The sequence below is a fragment of the Chiloscyllium plagiosum genome, chromosome 18 (genome assembly GCF_004010195.1).
Source record: "Chiloscyllium plagiosum isolate BGI_BamShark_2017 chromosome 18, ASM401019v2, whole genome shotgun sequence".
NCBI classification, from domain to species: Eukaryota; Metazoa; Chordata; class Chondrichthyes; order Orectolobiformes; family Hemiscylliidae; genus Chiloscyllium; species Chiloscyllium plagiosum.
In genome coordinates, this window is record NC_057727.1 from 40,661,814 (window position 1) to 40,682,555 (window position 20,742).

The 20,742-nt window shown below is 42.3% G+C and overlaps 1 protein-coding gene and 1 long non-coding RNA gene across 11 annotated transcripts in view; one reads left to right on the forward strand and one right to left on the reverse strand.

Annotated features, from left to right (window-relative positions):
- Nucleotides 1-9,615, reverse strand: part of LOC122559067 — a 43,246-nt gene extending 33,631 nt beyond the window's left edge. Inside the window, exon 1 of the long non-coding RNA XR_006314326.1 lies at nt 9,499-9,615. This is a non-coding gene — a long non-coding RNA (uncharacterized LOC122559067). The remainder of the gene's footprint in view (nt 1-9,498) is intronic.
- Nucleotides 9,616-9,690: 75 nt separating this feature from the next.
- Nucleotides 9,691-20,742, forward strand: part of slc25a26 (solute carrier family 25 member 26) — a 298,023-nt gene continuing 286,971 nt past the window's right edge. For all 10 annotated transcript variants that reach the window (XR_006314323.1, XM_043708293.1, XM_043708296.1 and 7 more), the window contains exons 1-2: nt 9,691-9,792; nt 15,127-15,283. Coding sequence is in view for 9 of the 10 variants with exons in the window: in XM_043708293.1 (XP_043564228.1) it covers nt 9,760-9,792; nt 15,127-15,283 (190 nt within the window). In the remaining variant the exon portion in view is untranslated. The remainder of the gene's footprint in view (nt 9,793-15,126; nt 15,284-20,742) is intronic.

Here is a 20,742-nt window from a genome sequence, read left to right on the forward strand (position 1 = left end):
ACAGGGGGCCAACACGTTCAACATATTGTCTAGCTATCACCATTGTTAACAGCTAACTCGAGAATGCAACTTTTAAAAAACAAGGTTTTGTGATTTACACATGAAAGAAGTGAAACTATCAATGTATTCTAACAGATGAAAGGCTTAAAAGACAATCAATTTTTCAATGTATAATTTCAGTTACATCACACTGTAAATTTTTGCTATAAATTCTGTGTTACGATTGAGCCCTCCACTATCACCTGATGAAGGAGCGTCGCTCTGAAAGCTAGTGTGCATTAAATTAAACCTGTTGGACTATAACCTGGTGTTGTGTGATTTTTAACTTAATCATAGAGTGAGAGATGTACAGCATGGAGGTAGACCTTTCAGTCCAATCTGTCCATGCCAACCAGATATCCTAAATTAAATGAGTCACATTTGCCAATATTTGGCCCATATCCCTCTAAACCCCTTCTATTCAAGTACTCATCCAGATGTCTTTTAAGTACTGTAATTGTACCAGCCTGCACCACTTCCTGTGGAGCTAGTTTCATACACGCTCCACCCTCTCTGTGAAAAAGTTGTCCCTTCGGTCCCTTTGATACTTTTCCTCTCTCATCCTATACCTATGTCCTCTAGTTTTGGACTCTTCTACTATGGGAAAAAGACCTTGACTATTCACAATATCTATACCTCTATGATGTTATAAACCTCTGTACAGTCGCCCCTCAACCTCCGACGCTCCAGGGAAAATAGCCCCAGCCTACTAAGCCTCTCCCTATAGCTCAAACCCTCCAATCCTGGCAACATCCTTGTAAATCTTTTCTGCACCCTTTAAAATTTAACAACATCTTTCTCAGGGAGACCAGAATTGAACACTTTATTTCTAAAGTGGCCTAGCCAATGAATGCAGGAATTTGACCCACTCAATGTCAAATAAGTTCACTGACATTCAATTTGTTATGGATATGATCAAAGGAGAATTTATAATTCTTCAAAGTCAGCCTTTGGAAACCTTTAAATATATGGACTGTGACTTTAATCAGAATGGCTTGGGAATAACTTAAAGCAATAACCATAGGATGGCATGGTGGCTCAGTGGTTAGCACTACTGCCTCCCAGCACCAAGGTCCCTGGTTCAATTCCAACCTTGGGCAACTGTCTGTGTGGAGTTTGCACATTCTCCCTGTGCAAACCCTCAGGGTGCTCTGGTTTCCTCCCACAATCCAAAGATGTGCAAGTCAGGTGAAATTAGTCATGCTAAATTGTCCAGTGTTAGGTGCATTAGTCAGAGGGGGGTGGGTTACTCTTCGGAGGGTCGGTGTGGACTTGTTGGGCCGAAGGGCCTGTTTCCCCACTGTAGAGAATCTAATCTAATCTTAAAAAAGTGTTATTTCTATCCAAATAAATTGGCCTGAATCACCACAGAAAGATAATTTTGCACCCAAAGAAAAAACATAGCGGATAATAAGCTTGATTGAAGAGTTAGATTGGCTATGTACTAAGATCAGGTGACAGTTATAATGAATTTCTGCTCAGTACTATGAAGAAAAACATTACAATTAAGGAGGTTTCGAGGGCAAATAAAATACAAAAGTGGCTGTCTGATTGTAACCTCAAATTCATAGTCCTGTCTACTCCAATAAGCTTTCATTCTCTTCGTTTCCAAAACTCCTTTCACCTCTGGCTTTAAAATATTCAAAGACTCTGCTTCCACCACCTTTTCAGGAAGAGAGTTTCAAGAACTCTCACCCATCTGAAAGAAGATTTCATCTCACTTCTGCTTTAAATGGGGTCCCCTTATTTTGAACCCGTTTCTACATTCACCATATATACCTGAAGATGTTAAATGTTACATTCAAGTTGTCTCTGACTTTTCTATAGTTCAGTGGATACAGGCCTAGTCTGTCCAACCTTTCCTCAGAAGACAACCTGTTTATTCCAGGCATTAGTTGAAACTTTATTGCTGGAACAGCACAGCAGGTCAGGCAGCATCCAGGGAACAGGAGATTCGACGTTTCGGGCACAGGCCCTTCTTCAGGAATGAGCAGAGAGTGTTCAGCAGGAGAAGATAAAAGGTAGGGAGGAGGGACTTGGAGGAGGGGCATTGGAAATGTGATAGGTGGAAAGAGGTCAAGGGTTTCCGTGTTCTCCCTGTGTCTACATGGGTTTCCCCTCACAGTCTAAAGATGTGCAGGCTCGGTGGATTGGCCGTGGAAAATGCAGGGTTATAGGGATGGTGTGGGATGCTCTTCAGAGGGTCAGTGTTGACTTGATGGGTTGAATGGCCTTCTTCCACACTGTAGGAATTCTAAACAATCCCTTGTGTCAATTTTTTTTTCTAACCTCACCCATTATATTTTGTGTGATTATTAACCAGTTAAATCCTGTCAGTATTCTCTTACTGATCAATATAAATGGGCTGTCATTCTTTATAAACAGACAAACAAGGAACCGTGGAGTCACTCTGCCATTCCAGTCTGATCCCCTGTTCAATCAAATCATGGCTGGTCTGATTTTAACCTCAAACCTACATTCCATCTTATACCTGATAATTCAAAGCACACCACAGAAACAGGCCCTTTGGCCCACATAGCCTGTGCTGATGCATGACACCTTTGTAAACTAAAAACCTTTTGCCTCTGCGCTGTCCGTATCCCTCTATTCCTTGCCTATTCATGTATCAAAGTTGAAACTTTATTGCTGGAACAGCACAGCAGGTCAGGCAGCATCCAGGGAACAGGAGATTCGACGTTTCGGGCACAGGCCCTTCTTCAGGAATTCCTGACCTGCTGTGCTGTTCCAGCAATAAAGTTTCAACTTTGATCTCCAGCATCTGCAGACCTCACTTTCTCCTATTCCAGGCATTAGTCTGTTATACCTTTTCTATACTGGTTTGAATGCAATTACATCCTTCATTAAGTAAGTTGACCAATATCATACATAGTATTTCAAGCTTGCTCCCTCTTCATGGATGGTGTCTGTCCTGCTGTGATCTCCAGCATTTGTTGTTTTCAGTACAGATTCCAGCATCTGTAGTAATTTGTTCCTACACAGTACTTCAGATGTGGTTTCATCAATGCCGTCTTGTTTGAACCCTCACTCATCTTTCAGTATTTTTATTCTTTTATCAATTTTGAATTATGAGCTGGAAAAGACTGGTGGACTTTGGGACAGCTTTGTGGTAAACAGAAAAGAACAGGTCAAACCAGCTTTTTTTTGTGAGGCCAGCTTGGAGGTTAATTGCAGACTGAGTCTTGATTAAAAAGATTCTATTGACACAGCAACCCCCGGGAGAGCATTGTGTTTAAACAGATAGGAGAAGTTGGCTATTAATGAGGTTAGTACCTGTGGCTGATTCCAGCAAGTCTGAAAAGATCCTATGTTCAATTGCTGAATGGTAATTGAGGCATCAGGAGGAGTTGATCAGTTTATCAGGGCCGAACCAGTATTCAGGTTTCTTGGAACCATGCATTCTGAGAGCTATGTCTGGGCTGCTGCTGAGACAGGATAAAGATTTGAAAGCCCAAAGAGTAGAAACCTGAATTAGAAGTATTGCTGCCTTTGCCTGGTGAACTGAGGTGACCCTGATCTATGTCTCAGAAAAACAGCCAACGAGTCAACGTTTATGCCTGTGAGTCGAGAGTGTGGTGCTGGAAAAGCACAGAAGGTCAGGCAGCATCCGAGGAGTAGGAAAATCGACGTTTCGGGCAAAAGCCCTTCATCAAGAATGAGCCTTTTCCAGCACCACACTCTTGACTCTAATCTCCAACATCTGCAGTCCTCACTTTCGCCGAGTTAATTTATGCCTGGGAAACAATGTAACCTGAAAGGATTTAAGTAATCTGGCCAGTTTGCGATTTTCTTTTATATATCACTTAACTGTGATTATTTGTCTGTCTGTCTCCTATGAGAATGCGGCGGGGGTTGGGGGTTCAAAAATGTTTTGGCTTTTAAGCACAGATATTAATCAGATAACCAAGTTGTTTAGTGTTGTCCCTGCTAAAGTTACTTAATATTTAACAAATAGTTAAGTCTTTTGTATGAGGTACAAAACTGATGTCTGGAAGTTAATTGTTTGTGAAGTCTGAGATTGGTCATTTATAATTCTGGTTAAGAACCAGTAGTTACTGGTTCAGTTTTACTGTGTTACAAATACACAGGTAGAAAGGCCGTTTTGGTTCAGTTACCTGCCTCTGAATAGTAACACTGAACCTTTTCCTTCCTTCTTTTGTATTCAATTACCTTTGCAATGATGATTTGGAGATGCTGGTGTTGGACTGGGGTGTACAAAGTTAAAAATCACACAACACCAGGTTATAGTCCAACAGGTTTAACTGGACAGAGAACACAGGGGGCCAACACCTTCAACATATTCTGGATCAATGGTGTTGGAGGCCAGGTGCTAGCATGGTTAGAAGATTGGCTGTCTGGCAGCAAGCAGAGAGTGGGGATAAAAGGGTCGTTCTCAGGATGGCAGCCGGTGACTAGTGGTGTTCCATAAGGGTCAGTGTTAGGACCACAACTTTTCACATTATGCATTAATGATCTCGATGAAGGAATGGAGGGCATTCTAACTATGTTTGCAGATGATCGGGGGGGGGGGGGGGCAAGAGCTGCAGAAGGATTTAGACAGGTTAGGAGAGTGGGCAAAGAAGTGGCAGATGGAATATAACATGGGAAAGTATCAGGTCATGCAGTTTGGGGTTGGGGGTAGAAAAAATAGAGGCATAGATTATTTTTTAAATGGGGAGAAAATTCAGAAATCTGACGTGCAAAGAGACTTGGGAGTCCTCGTTCAGGATACTCTTAAGGTAAACTTGTATGTTGAGTTGGTAGTGCAGAAGGCACAATGTTGGCATTTATTCGGGAGGATTAGAATATAAAAGCAGGGATGTACTTCTGAGGCTTTATTAAGTGCTGGTCAGACTACAGACTATGAGCAATTTTGGTGCCTATACCTCAGGATGTACTGGCCCTGAAGCAGGTCCAGAAGAGGTTCATGAGAAAGATTCCAAGAATGAGGACTCTGGGTCTATACTTGATGGAGTTTAGAAGGATGGGGGTGGGGGGGGGATCTCAATGAAATGTACGGAATACTGAACAGCCTGGGCAGAGTGGACTTTGGGAAGATGTTTCCATTGGCAGGAGAGACTAGGACCAAAGGGCACACCCTTAGAGTAAAGGAAAGGCCTTTTAGAATGGAGATAAGGTGAAACCTATTCAGCCAGAGAGTTGTGGATCTGTGGGATTCATTACCACAGAAGGCTGTGGAGGCCAGGTCATTGAGTATATTTAAGAAAAAGGTAGATAGATTCTTGATTGACAAGAGGATCAAGGGTTATGGGGAGAAAGCGGGAGAGTGGGTTGAGAAACTTATCAACCATGATTGAATGGCGGAGCAGACTCGATGGGCTGAATGGCCTAATTTCTGCTCGCGTCTTATGGTCTTAAGGAAGGACATAAAATGTGTCTTTTTTAGTGACAATGTCCATGCTAAACCTCCACATGGTTATTTGAGTACAGCTGAATTAGTGATATTCCTGGTGAATGAAAATGGAAATGTCTTGTCCCTTGGCTTAGAAAAACCATGAAAATGGAAAGTAGGGTTAAAAGTATCCGAGCAGCAGAAACTCTCTACTCCAGCAAAAACAACAGATGTGGGATTTTACTTTTCAGACATTTTGAGGAAAACTGTATGTTTAGGGCATTCTGAAAAATGTTTGCCCGTTGAAATCTGTGTGGATATGGGATAAATAAAACAAAAAAAACGCAGATGCTCAAAATGTGAAACAACAGAAATTGTTGAAGAAACTCAGCAGGTCTGGCAACATATGTGGATAGAAAGTAGAGTTGATGCTTTGCATCCAGTGATGGTTCTTCAGAACTATTAGTAGCTAGGAAAAGATGGTATATATGCTGAAGACAGAAGTCAGCAAACAGGTAGAGGCAGAGCACAGAGAGAGAGAGAGAGAGAGAGAGAGCAAAAGACAGTTAGGTCTATGAAGGGATAGATAATGATAAGCTCAGGAGATAAAAAAGATTGTAATGGGGACTATAAGTAGATAAAAATGGGTTGCTGGTGCTGAAAGCAGCCCATGACGTGACATGACCAGGGGTGTGATAGTGGGTAAAAGGCATAGAGGAACATATTTAGGTTCAAAAACTATTAAACTTGACATCGAGTCCTGAAGGCTTCATGGCCCCCAAGTGGAAAATGAGGTGCTGTTATTCCAGCTTGCGCTGAGCTTTGTGGGACAACTGCAGCAGGCCTGAAATGGAAATATTGGCCAGGAAATACGGTAATGTGTTGAAGTGACTGAAAATTTGGTAACTGAAAATTTGGAGTCATTTTTGTGAACAGAATCTATGGGATAACATAATTTTAACAGTGCGACTGAGAACAGTTTAAGGATTGACCTTGCTGGTGAACATTAGAGAAAAAAGACCATCTAAGGTCAATGCAAATCATTAACGCCTGGGCTGCTTTACTGAAAAGGAATGCTTGTTCAAAGGAATTATTGGAAGAGAGGGCCTTTTCTGTAATTTGGAAAATAACTTTTCTCATTGATATGCTTTATAATTAACTGAGTGTGTGATCAAGTTTTTGCTTAAAGGAAAGGGGATTCTGTTAGTGGAATGTTAATTACTTTGTTCAGCTAAACAGGTGAGGGGCATTTTTAATTAGGTCCAGGTACAGTGGTAGTGCCTCTATCACTGAGCCAGGAGACCTGGTTCAAATCCCACCTGCTCCAGAAGTGTGTAATAATATATTTCTGGACAGACTGCTTAGAAAATATATTAATGCATTTATAGGGCTCTTGTGGTGCAGTGGTCCTACTACTGGACCAGATCGCCCAAGTTCAATGTCATCAGGTTCTCCTTGTAGAGGGCTCTGGCGCTGCAGTGATCGTGTCCCCATTACTAGGCCAGGGTTAAATTCCCACTTGCTCCAGAGGTGTATCATAATATCTCTGAACTGATTGATTAGAAAATATCTTCAAGCATTTCTGAAAGACAGGATTTTTTCACTGAGGTAGGAGGCAGGAAGAACCACATGTAAGTTTACATTCTGCAAACAAACCTGTTACCAAGGAAAGTAGTAAGGTCTCGTTCTACATTTCACCACTGGTCATAGAGTCATAGAGGTGTACAGCACGGAAACAAACTCTCTGGTCCAACTCATCCATGCCGACCAGCTATCCTAAATTAATATAGTCCCATTTGCACCCACACCCCATTGGACATGGAACCAAAATCTGAAGTAGTGCTCTTGTTTCTGCTGCCTCTATCTCACTGTCTGGCTGGATGGTTGTTGCCCACCTTGTGGTTGGCTGTCCCTTCACTGCTAGCTACAATTCCCACATCCCACTTGCTGCCCATGTTACAGTTCCACAGGTGCAAAGTCTAGAGTGTTAGATAGCAAGCCTATACACTTAGTAAGGTGAGATTATGCCACTTCATCCCTGCAGATTCAACAATACAAATGATGGAAGTCTCCAAGAATATATAGTCAGTCAGTGAGCAAGTTTATTTCTGTTCTGAAGAAGGGTCACTTGATCTGAAACATTAACGCTGCTTTCTCTCCACAGATGTTGCCAGACTAGCTGAGTTTCTTCAGCAATTTCTGTTTCAGCTCCTTATGTTATTTAAGTTTACTTGTTTGCACTGATGTCACAGGTACTGCAACTGCATGGCTGAGAGTGTACTCCCTGCACAAATTGGATTTGGTGTGAGTTATGACACCAGCAGTTCAGACTTAGATTTAAATGAATTCAACTTCATGGACATTGGCAGATTGGTCACAGCAGTACTGAAATATTCAGTTTCATAAATCACAAAGCTTTGGTTGAGCTGAGGCAGAGGCACAGCTGAGTGATGTTATGTAGTTATAAATTAGAGGTATTAGTGATGAAGCAGATATATTGTCAGAAATTGATCTCCGGGTCAGACAGAACACCATCGCTGAAAATCACGCTTGTGACCTTTCAGATGACGCACTGGAAAGGTGTTCCCTTGCATCATCCATCAGTACAGATATTCTCACCTCTATTGGTGCACTTGATAGTTTGGTCTGTGGGATACAATCTGATTAATGAGTCACTAACACAAGCCCACAGCTGGTGGAAGGAGAAGCTTTAGAGTGCTCTGACGGATGGAGGACTGCTAGAGGCCAAGCACCATATAGAAATGACTCTGTATCCAGCTATGAGTCACATGGCCAACCTGCAGAGAGAGGCATAGGAACAGCAGACAGGTGTACCAGAGATCCTCAGTAAACTGAAGTGACAGGTAGAAGAATCTTTCCATGTTCTCAATAATGTCCAAGCCTGCCTATTAGTTCTTGGACCAATACTGTGAACAATGTTCTTTTGTCACAACCTTTTCTTCCTTACCCCTTATATCACTTTTTCCCCAGTCCACTTTTATTAGATTCCCCTAGTGTGGAAACAGGCCCCGTGGGCCAACAAGTCCACACTAACCCTCTGAAGAGTCAACCCACTTCCCTCTGACTAATGCACCTAGCACTATAGGCAATTTAGCATGATCAATTCACCTGACCTGCACATCTTTGGACTATGGGAGGAAACCAGAGCAACCGTTGGAAACCCACGCAGACAAGGGGAGAATGTGCAAACTCCACACAGTCACTGAGGCTGGTGCTGTGAGGCAGCAGTGCTAACCACTGAGCCCTCAGTAAACTGAAGTGACAGGTAGAAGAATCTTTCCATGTTCTCAATAATGTCCAAGCCTGCCTATTAGTTCTTGGACCAATACTGTGAACAATGTTCTTTTGTCACAACCTTTTCTTCCTTACCCCTTATATCACTTTTTCCCCAGTCCACTTTTATTAGATTCCCCTAGTGTGGAAACAGGCCCCGTGGGCCAACAAGTCCACACTAACCCTCTGAAGAGTCAACCCACTTCCCTCTGACTAATGCACCTAGCACTATAGGCAATTTAGCATGATCAATTCACCTGACCTGCACATCTTTGGACTATGGGAGGAAACCAGAGCAACCGTTGGAAACCCACGCAGACAAGGGGAGAATGTGCAAACTCCACACAGTCACTGAGGCTGGTGCTGTGAGGCAGCAGTGCGAACCACTGAGCCACTGCGCCACCCTTTACCAATGGGAAATTTGATCTGCCTTTTAAATATCTGCAAAGCAGTCGAAGGAGTACACAAATTAAGTAGTGATGATCACACTCCTCCCAACTGTGGCAAGGAGAAGCTATCCATGGTTTCAGATATGGGTTCCAGACCACAAGGTGGACTGGTTCATCAATCCTGGAATTGAAATTGTTTTGGCTGTTGGTGTCTCTTTGCCTGACTGAAAATCATATTTTGCTTCAATGTTCACAGTTTGGCTTTGGTGGAAAACAAGAGTTGGTGTTGGTTAGGAGTAAGATGAGGTAGGGATGTAGTTGCCAGCTCAATCCTGACCCCCACCCTCTGTCTGGCCTTACCCATCGATCCTGGTGTTTAAAGCATTGACCCTTCTCGACTCTAACCTGTTTACTTTTTTTTTCCTCAAGATATCAGCTTGATGTGAGATGCAGACGGATGTTTTGATGTAAACTCCGATCCACCGCCCAGTTCAACAGCCACTTTATGCCTGCCGCTCACTCACTAACTCTTCCGGGTCACTGCGGCAACCGGAAGGAGCTGCCAGCCTTGACCCCGGAAGCAGTATCTGGAGTGACCATAGCGGCGCCCAGGAGGAGCTGCGTTTCACTCGCGAGTTTAGCTGAACGCACTTTCTGAGCGGACTGATGGAGGGGAGAGAGTTTCTCGCCTCTCTTGGGGTGAGCCCTTCTATTAAGAGCATGATGGCTGCCGTTTGAAAACTTATTTGCAGGAAAGGAAGGAATCAGTCAGTTTGATTTTACTAGCCCAGCATCTATCAAATAAGAAAATAACGTGGAACTCCGCATGAGGAGCGTTTTAATGTTTTTTTTGTTTACTCGGAGGTTTTAGCAGATTTGTTATTAAACAGCAAGCATTATGGAGACATTAGTATATTTAAATTTCTACCCAGCAATTAACGAATGAACAGTTGAAGTAAAAACCTGTGTATTTTGTAACAAGCATTTTTCCATTTGTTTATATACATTTATATATACTTTTCATTGTGCTGTAGCAGTGACAGTGAAGTTAGGGGATTTTCCTCGTTAACCTGACGAATGGCGTTTACTAATTGAAAGATAACTACGTGTTTAATTGAATTCTCAATTTCCCACAGCAGCTGTATTTCTGAAGTTGACTGTTAAATGCATTGGGACACTTCGGTGTTGTGCACGATGTTAAGTAAATTCAAGTCTCTCACGACTTTTAAAAACGTGAATAAGCCATTCACCCTTCAAACTTATTCTGCCATCTAGTAAGACCCGACTCATCTGGTTGTGGGCTCAAATCCATTTTTATGCCTCTTCCCCCTATTCCTTGACTCCCTTGTTTTTCAAGGAACAGGAGAATCGACGTTTCGGGCATAAGCCCTTCTTCAGGACTTTGGACTATGGGAGGAAACCAGAGCAACCGTTGGAAACCCACGCAGACAAGGGGAGAATGTGCAAACTCCACACAGTCACTGAGGCTTATGCCCGAAACGTCGATTCTCCTGTTCCCTGGATGCTGCCTGACCTGCGCTTTTCTAGCAACACATTTTCAGCTCTGATCTCCAGCATCTGCAGCCCTCACTTTTTCCCTTGTTTTTCAGCATTAAATAAATATAAAGTTTATTTAAGTAAAATAGATTCGATCAGATAGATAAAGACTTTTTTGATTTTTCAACATGGTGAGTGAAAGGGATACTGTGAACAAGATACAGTCAGAACACACAGGACCCAGAATTTCCACATGGTGAATTGCTATTATACCTAAAAAGATTGTGCTTGATAGCGGCTTGGATGAGCATTTTCATGTTAACTTTGTCATCTTTTTTGTTTATGAAATGGGGGAGTTATTACAACAAACCATGTTTTAAAAAAACTGGGTATAGAAATTCAAGTAGAGCTTCTCAAAAGGTTCTTGACTCAACAGTAGTTGCACACAAGAGGACATACAGAAATAACCAGTTATATTCTATCATCTGATTTTCAGTTAACTTGATTGGTTATCAAACAATTATTTTTGTGTGTTTAGAGCTGTCTTTACAGGAGAAACTAATTCATGCAGTCAACCAAGGCAGCAGATTATAGAATTAAGCCATTAGATACAGAAGCAGAATTAGGCCATTCTGTCCATCAAGTCTGCTCCACCATTCGATCATGGCTGATATGTTCCTCAACCCCCATTCTCCTGCCTTCTCCCTGTAACCCTTGATCCTATTACTAACCAAGAATCTATCTATATACTCAATGACTTGGCCTGCGCAGCCTTCTGCGGCAATGAGTTCCACAGATTAACCACTCTCTGGCTGAAAAATTCTTCTTCTCAGTTCTAAAGGATTGTGCTTTTGCTCTGAGGCTATGCTCTTGGGTTCTAGTCTCTCCTACTGGTGGAAACTATGTTCTTCATGTCCAATCTGTCCAGGTCTCTCTGTATTCTGTAAATTTCAGTGAGATTCCCCTTTATCCTTCTCAGCTTCGAGTACAGACCGAGTCCTCAACTGCTCCTCATATGACAAGTCCTTCCCTGGGATCATTCTTGTAATCCTCCTTTGGACCTCCTTCAAGACCAGCACATCCTTCCTCAGATACAGGGCCCAAAACCGTTCAGAATATTCCAAATGTAGCCTCAGCTGTACATCTTTTATTCTAGCCCTCTTGAAATGAATGCGAACATTGCATTTGCCTCCAAAATTGCCAAATGAACCTGCATGTTAACCTTGAGAGAATCATGAACTAGGACTCCCAAGTGCCTTTGCACATCAGATTTCCTTTTTAATCTTGTTAACCCTATGCAAATTAGTTTGTGACTTGGGTAGTAATCTAGAGACTACTACCTTTTGGTTCTGCTTTTCGATTTAGCTCCAAGCTGCTTAATCTCCTCGGCAGAACCCCTTTCCTGTTATCCCTGGAATCTACATGGAACATGATAGTTGAATCTTCCCCTCTCAACCAAGTTCCTTTGCAGCCCAGATGAGATATCTTGAATCCAGGCACAAGGCAGGCAACATAGCCTTTAGGACTCTTGTTCCTGGCCACAGAGAACAGTCTTATTACCCCGACTATACTATCACCAATTACAACTACATTTCTCCATACTCCTCCCTATTGAATGGCTCCCTGTACCATGATGCTATGGTCAGTTTGCTCATCCTCCCTACGGTCACCATTCTCATCTACACAGGGAGCAAGAATCTTAAACCTGTTAGACAAGCTCAAGGGGTGAAGATCTTTCAGCATTTCCTCCTGGATCCTTCTACCTCTCTCGCTCGTAGTTACACCTCCCTCTCCCTGATCACTGACCGAATTTGAGGTAGTTAATCTAAGGTGTGTGATTGTCTCGTAAAACAGTGTCCAGGTAACTCTGGGGTCTAGATTAGAGTGGTGCTGGAAAAGCACAGCATGTCAGGCAGCATCCGAGGAGCAGGAAAATCGACGTTTCACGCAAAAGCCCTTCATCAGGAATAGTTGCCAGAAACGGCGATCTTCTTGGTCCTCGGATGCTGCCTGACTTGCTGTACTTTTCCAGCACCACTCTAATCTAGACTCTGGTTTCCATCATCTGCAGTCCTTGTTTTTACCATCCAGGTAACTCAGTCTGATGTGTTAAATGTTCAAAGCTGACACTACAGCTCATCAATACTAAGTCAGAGTTCTTCAAGCAACCAACACACTCTACAGATGTGAGGAGAAAGTGAGGACTGCAGATACTGGAGATCAGAGACAAGAGTGCGTTGCAGGGAAAGCACAGCCAGTCAGGCAGCATCCGAGGAGCAGGGAAATCAAAGTTTCGGGCATAAGCCCTTCACCAGGGATGAGGCATGTGGGCTGCGGCTAAGAGATGAATAGGAAAGGGAGTGGGGTTGGAGGGAAGGTAGCTGAGAAAGCGATAGATGGATGAAGGTGAGGGAGATGGTGATAGGTCGGAGGGTGGATGACGGACAGGTCTGGAGGGTGGTGCGGAGTTGGAGGCTTGGGGCTGGGTTGATGTGGGGGGAGGGGAAATAAGGAAGCTGTTGAAATCCACATTTGTGGAGTGTGGTTGCAGGCTTCCAAGGTGGAATATGAGGCGTTCTTCTTCCAGGCATTGGGTGGTAACAGTTTGGTGGTGGTGGAGACCCAGGACCAGCATGTCCTTGATGGAGTGGGAGGGGGAGTTGAAGTGTTCAGCCATGGGACGGTGGGGTAGGTAGATGAGGGTGTCCCAGAGATGTTCCCTGAAGCGATCCGCAAGAAGATGTCTTGTCACCTCGATGTAGAGGAGACCACACCGGGTGCAACTGATGCAGTAGGTGACATTGGTAGAGGTACAGGTAACTGGCTGATGGATGTGGAAGGATGTCTTGGGGCCTTGGGTGGAGGTGAGGGGAGTAGTGTGGGTGCAGGTTTTGCACTTCCAGCGGGTGGCAGGCAAAGGTGCCAGGAGTATGGTGTGGGCTGGTGGGGGGCATGGACCTGATGAGGGAGTTGCGGAGGGAATGGTCTCTCCGGAATGCTGATAGGGGTGGGGAGGGAAATATATCTTTGGTGGTGGGGTCCTTACGGAGGTGGCGGAAATGGCGGAGGATGATGCAGTGTATATATGGAGGTTGGTGGTGGTTCTGTCCTTGTTGCTTTGGGAGGCGTGTGGTTCAAAGGTGGTGACGCGTGAAGTGGAGGAGGTGCACTGGAGGGCATCGTCAACCACATTGGCAGGGAAGTTGCAATCATGGAAGAAGTCCATCTGGGACTTTGAGGTGGGATTGGTCATCCTGGGAACAGATGCGGCGGAGGTGGAGGAATTTGGCATAAGGGATGGCGTTTTTACAGGCGGTAGGGTGGGAGCAGGTGTAATCTAGGTAGCTGTGGCAGTCATTTGCGGCTTGTAGTAGATGTCTGTGGTTAGTCAGCCACTGGAGACAGTGATGCAGAGGTCCAGGAAGGGGAGGGAGGTGTCGAGGATGGTCCAAGTGAATTTGAGGTCAGGGTGGAAGGTGTTAGTGAAATTGATGAACTGTTCAACCTCCTCGTGGGAGCATGAGGCGGGGCCGATTCAGTCATTGATGTAGCGGAGGAGTGGGGGGCGCGGGCGGGTAGTGCTGGTCTAACTGCGGAAGATGGAACTGTGCCACGTATCCGACAAACAGGCAGGCACAGCCGTGTCCCATGCGGTTGTCCATGGCTACCCCTTTGGTTTGGAGGAAGTGGGAGGATTGGAAGTAGAAGTTGTTGAGGGTGAGGACCGGTTCAGCCAGGTGGATGAGAGTGCCCGATTTTGTGGTCGGGGTGGAAGGTGTTATGAATTTGAGGTTGGGTCGCTCCCCTTCCTGAACCTCTCCATGATAACCTAATAGGTGCGAAGTGTTCATTGGTTAACAAATTCCTTAGGCTCTACAATTTTTAGGGAAAAAAGTTTCAATGCATAGCTCATTTAAGCAATAATGAACAGAGGTCTAAAAATCAAAATATCTCAACATTTATATGTATGTTTTAGGACTTTAAAGAAGTCCTTTTAGAAGATTTATAAGAAAGTCTTCAAATTTCAGATAGATGGGAGTGATTATGAAGCATTGACTTCATTAGTGTCAAGATGTAATAAACAGTGAAAAAGAGATGATCACACATAATACTGTGTTCTGGCTTTAGTGTTATAATGCCCTCATTGAAAAGTCAATGGTTGTAATAGAATCAATGCCAGTTTATTACAGTGCGAATCCTTGGTTGATTATTTCTTTGTCACCATTTCTAGGTCAGCTTGTATACTAAACAGGAATCTGGTCTTTGCGGTCATAACAATCTTGTGATTTTTAAACATTTGTCCTTTCAGAAAAATAATAACATTTTGACATTTTAGAAATATGCTTCACATGAACCATCTGCGTATATCCTATTTTTTTGAGCCTGTAATTTGGATAACTTAAAAGTTTATGCCATAAGAAGTAATATGATAAAGGTTTTTACAGTAGAAAATAATTTCTTGAAAGTGCAGTCTGTTTATAACTGTTCATGAATGTGATGATGTGAAGATAACTTAACTTATCCTTGTCATTTTAGGCTGGTGGCCTGGCAGGAATGTGTGTGGATCTGACACTCTTCCCACTGGATACCATAAAAACCAGACTACAGAGCCAGCAGGGATTCTACAACGCTGGAGGGTTCCGTGGGATTTATGCTGGTGTTCCTTCTGCTGCCTTAGGGTCCTTTCCTAATGGTAAATTCCTGTTAATCTAACTCCTGCTTTCATCTGGAAGTCTTTGAAAATATATGGTCACAGAGAATATCTAAATTTTTGTAATGTATGTGTAGAATAGAGCATTTTAAGTACTTTATTTTAAAGGTGTTCCTTCTAAATTGCTGAATGTTGTGTTAAATTTTTAATCTTTCTGTAGTCTAAACAGACTAACTGTCTTCAGTTTGAGGACATTAAGATGAGACCATTTGGGTGTCACATGCTTCCCTTACCTGCTAAACAGACCTTTCCACCTCAGCCCTTAACATGTATCTTGTAGCTTGACGACTCCTATTCCATGATGGTCTCTTCAAGCTGATCTTGTGTATGAGATCCACTCTGTTTCTATTCCCATTCAACTATTTACCACCTGACTTCCCTTCTGAGGGCTCACAATGGTTGAATTTTCTCAGATACTGTCACCCTCTCTTTCAAGTATGCTGCCATCCCTCACCTTCCCAAAAAAAGCAGTCAAGTTTTAATGTTTTTGCAAACTGCCACTCCATCACTAGCCATCCTTCCCTCTCCAAAGATGTTCAAAATGGCGCCGGCATATTAAATAGTGCTCCAGACTGGCATCATCATTTTCTCTATCTACTTTTTGTCATTTTTCTTTTTCTTTCTCCTTTCTTCTTCATCTTCGAGGCCAAAGCAGTTTTGGCTGGCCTGTGGCTGCAGCGTTTGCAGCATGAATCAGGACTCCTGATGGCCTGGTGGTGAGGCATGTGGCCTGGACTCCTGGTAGTGGGGCGGTGGAAGTAGTAGCAGCAGAGCCGGGATCTCTGTGGCATCAGTGTTGTCATCGCTGTTTCCGGAGCGGGACTCCTTGATGACTGGAACACCGGGCAGATGCGCTGAAGCTGTGCTTGAGACCCCAATTTCAACAGAAGATGAACTCTTATATAAGTAATTTCTTTCCATCTTTATTGTAACTCAAATGGCGCCGGATTGTGGCGGCAAAACACTTTTCACAGCATTTTCAAGATATGCAACAATAAATCATTCATTGATTCATTCAGATATTCGTACCGTCTAATTTAGTGTCTGTCCCTTTTTTTCTCAATTCCATGTCTCATCGTGTTATTGCAATATAACAGTCTAAATTAAGTCATACATTGCAACTCTGATTGCTGTGCACTCATTTCTCAACCTCTCTGCAGCTTTTGCCGTAGTTGGCCATGCTAGCAGCACCTTTTCCTCTGATGTCCAGCTGAGTGAAATGACCATGCTTGGGTCCATTCTTCTCTGTGCAAGGACAGCCAGAGAATCTCCTACAATAGTTTCAGTCCCAGTCCTCTCACACCATTGTCTCTGGGGTCTCCTAGCCAACTGTCTCCCTTTTAGTTTTGAATTGCATCTGCTCCTTAGCGACTTTATTCATAATTCTTTCAGGTTTTGTGTATATTAATATCATTCAGCTTTACTTTAACACCACTACTCTTGGTCTCCTCTGCTGTCTCAGCATCACAAAGTTCTGTGATCTGGATGTACCACAATTTTCTTAATTTAAAGTTTTGTTTTTTCTTTTTCCCTGTGTGACGAGAGTGTTGCTGGTGGCCAGCAACTTTAATGCCTGTCTCTAGTTGTCCTTGGGATGGTGGTGTGAGCTGCCTTCCTGAACCCTTGCTGTCCATATGCTGTAGGTTGACCCACAATTTCTTTAGGGAGGAAATTCCAGGATTTTAACTCAGCAACTGTGAAGGAATAGTGATATATTTCTAAGTCAGGATGGTCAGTGGCTTCGAGGAGATCTTTCAGGTGTAGGGTTCCCAGGTAGCAGTTGCTTTTTCCTTTTCAATGGAAGCGGTTGTGGATTTGGCAGTTGCTGTGTAAGGATTCTTGGGTGAATTTCTGCAGTGCATCTTGTAGATAGTACACACTGCTGTTACTGAGCATCGGTGATGGTGGGAGTGGATGCTTGTGAATATCGTGCCAGTCAAGCAGACTGCTTCGTCATGTTTGGTGACAAGTTTCTTGAGTATTGTTAGAACTGCATCCATCCAGGCAAGTGGGAGTATTCCGTGTCTGTTTCAGTCCTGTATGAGCTGAAAAATGTGTTGCTGGAAAAGCGCAGCAGGTCAGAATTGACATTTTGGGCATAAGCCCTTCTTCAGGATTTCTGAAGAAGGGCTTCTGCCCGAAACGTTGATTCTCCTGCTCCTTTGATGCTGGCTGACCTGTTGCGCTTTTCCAGCAACACCTTTTTCAGCTCTGATTTCCAGCATCTGTAGTCATCACTTTCTCCTCAGTCCTGTATGACTCCATTACTTGTCAATTTAGATGGTAGACAGGCTTTGGGGAGTCAGGAGGTGAGTATCCATGTAGCCAATCCATATGGCAACTTCAGTTGAATTTCTTGTCAATAGTAACTCGATGTTGACAGTTACCATCTCCATTGACTATCAAGGTATAGTTATTAGATTGTCTCTTATTAGAGATGGCCAGTGCCTGGCACGTGTGGCATGAATGTTACTTACTACTCTAACCCACGTCTGGATATTGTCCAGAATTTGTTACATTTGAACGCAGACTGCATTCACAAATGATGCTGAACATTGTACAATCATCAGCAAACATCCCCACTTCTGACCCTCTAGTCGAGGGAAAGTTATTGATGAAGCAACTGAAGCAGGAACTCCTGCAGAGATGTCCTGGAGCTGAGATCACTGACCTTCAAAAAAGCGTGACCATCTTCCTATGTGACAGGTATGACTCTGACTAGTGGAGAGTGTTTTCCATGATACCCAATGATTCTAGTTTTGCTAAGGACTTACAGACCACTACCAGCAATTCTGTTCTTTTTCCTAAATTTCAACTTCCACTCTGAACACTGGAAAAATAGATTTTGGAGGTAAGTTAGATGAGAATTAAAAGTATTAAATCTTATTTGGAAAATATTCTAAATAATCCATTTTGAAACTAGTTTCCAGTCCTTTGTATCAATAGACTAGCATTTGCTGGGTACAAATTAATTGGCAAATTTACTACGTTGCAACAGTGACAGCATTTCAAAACCAATATGCAAGGTGGAAAATAAAAACCTTCACGAAGTTGAGAGGCCAGGCTTTATGATTGTTTTTGTTGATTGCGAAACATACTCTTAATAATAATGTCATACAAGGTGGTAAAATATATGCTTGTATATCATTTTTTAAATGGGGATGATGTCATCCAATCTCCATTTAAGGGTAGACTTGACACAGTATGTATTTTGCATCATATAGAGACACCTAAAGGGAGACAGTGCTGAGACAGTGCGGAAATGCATGCCATTTCCGTTTATATTTATTTGTTCCTTTCAAGGTTGTTGTCTTGTTTAAACACAGAATCATAAATGGTATTTTTGCCGTTTTGGGCAAAGTGTATGAAAGAAATTTAACTTATCAGTAGTTGATCTAACTTTTTAAAATCTTGAATTCAGGTTTTTTCTCTGTTTAGAACAATATTGTAAAGCCTTTTGCATAACTCATAATTTGTTGGCTGAAACCTTGACGTAAATCCAAAAAATATGAATTCCTAAGAACAAAATGAAATAAATTTGCAAAAATGTATGCACTTCATAAGGAGATTTTGTCATGCCGAGGATCAAGAGTGCAAAAACGGTTAATGTTCAGTTGATGCTGTACATTTCGATGGGAATAAGCATGAAATGGTATATAATCACACTTCTTTCGTAAATTTGTAATAGAAATTCATCAACTGGCCCTGGCCAAGTCACCTAATTTTAGTGTTCACAAAATGGTATGTTAAGGCTTAAAGATGTAATTGTTTTTAAGTTTTAAGTACATGTACCTTGTTTGCTTTTGTTTGTTCTGTTCACTTTATTTATTGATAGAACCTTTGACAGGAGTGCCACAAACTAGATGCTTTTCGCAAGGTGCACCAAGTCTTTTAATGCTGTACGTAGCTCATCGATATCATAACTCCAAACTTAAATATTCTTAAATAAGTAGCTGCTAAAGATTTGCAACTAAACACTGAATGGTTCTGTCACTCATTAGCTATATCAGCACATAGGAATAAAGTTTAACATGGACAGTCTACTGGAAAATAATTTGTTGGTTACCTTCAAATGTCATGAGTCCATCAGCTAACAGTTTGGATCAACAATTAGATTTTCACCCATGAAACAAAGGCAAGTTTTCAGCTCCTCAGTAGTGATTAGCTTGCTTAATTAACTTTAAAGGTCAGCAGTTACAGTCGACTTGTTAACTTAAACCAATATTCACCGAACTTTCTTTTTCTAACAGCCAGCATTAAATTTAAAAATCTATAAATCAGTGTATTATTTACCTAAATGAGCAGATTGATGCTCACTGATCATTTGAATGTTAATTGATTACTGAGCCTGAAGTTGATGCTTTGTCTCGAGTAAAGCTGGTATTAAAGATAGCTAATTTTGGTGAAGCATAATCAACTTTAATGGCAATTGTAGGTAATCACATGACTTTATATTGATTTCCACCATTATGTGAGCAATCCAATTGTTTTTGTTGATTGTGAAACATGCTTTTACTAATAGTGTCAAGCAGGTTAGTGAAATGTGCCTTTCTGTATCATTACTTAAATGGAGACAATGTCATCTTCTGTCCATTTAAGTGAAGGAGTGGAGCTCTGGTCTAATTTTAATTTTAAAATACAAACATGTAGCTTTGCTGATTGGAAATTAAGTTACACACAGATGTGCTGATCAAATTTTAATGTGCAAGTGAAAATTCCTTCTTAGAAATCACTGGTGAATAAATAGATTTTTCTGTCCAGAAATTGATTCATTTGGAGGAAAACTGGGGACCATGTGGTTCTCTTCTGGATGTGTTTATGGGTATGCAGATGAAATATTATTGAATGTATTTCCATACTTCTGAGAGTTTGTTATTGCTCAAGATTGGGCAAACCCATAGAAAATATTGAAGAACTTCAAGTTGGATCATTATGCCTATGTCTAGGCACCACACTCCGAGAGATATGAACACTTCGGATATGCTTCAAGAGAGATTTACCAGACACGCTCTAGCAGTGAGAGATTGTATTTCCGCTATCCTTTTTTTGTTGTTGTAAAACAGTCTATTAATTTAAATGCATATAATTTTTTTCTTTGCAAAGTCGCACTTGCACAGTAACATCAGACTGACTTGAACTCAGCCTATATTGGAATTTTGTTGTAGTGTCATTCAGGGAACAGTGGTTATCCAGGTTGAGTGGGGACGTTGGGATGTTGTTCTTAGAGTAGAGAAGATTAGCATAGCATTTGACAGAGCTGCTGAAAATAGAGAAATTAAAGATAGGCTGTTTCCGCAAGTGGAAAGATGGAGAACTGGAGGATACAGATTTGAGATGATTGGCAAAATACATGAGAAGTTGAAACTTTATTGCTGGAACAGCACAGCAGGTCAGGCAGCATCCAGGGAACAGGAGATTCGACGTTTCGGGCACAGGCCCTT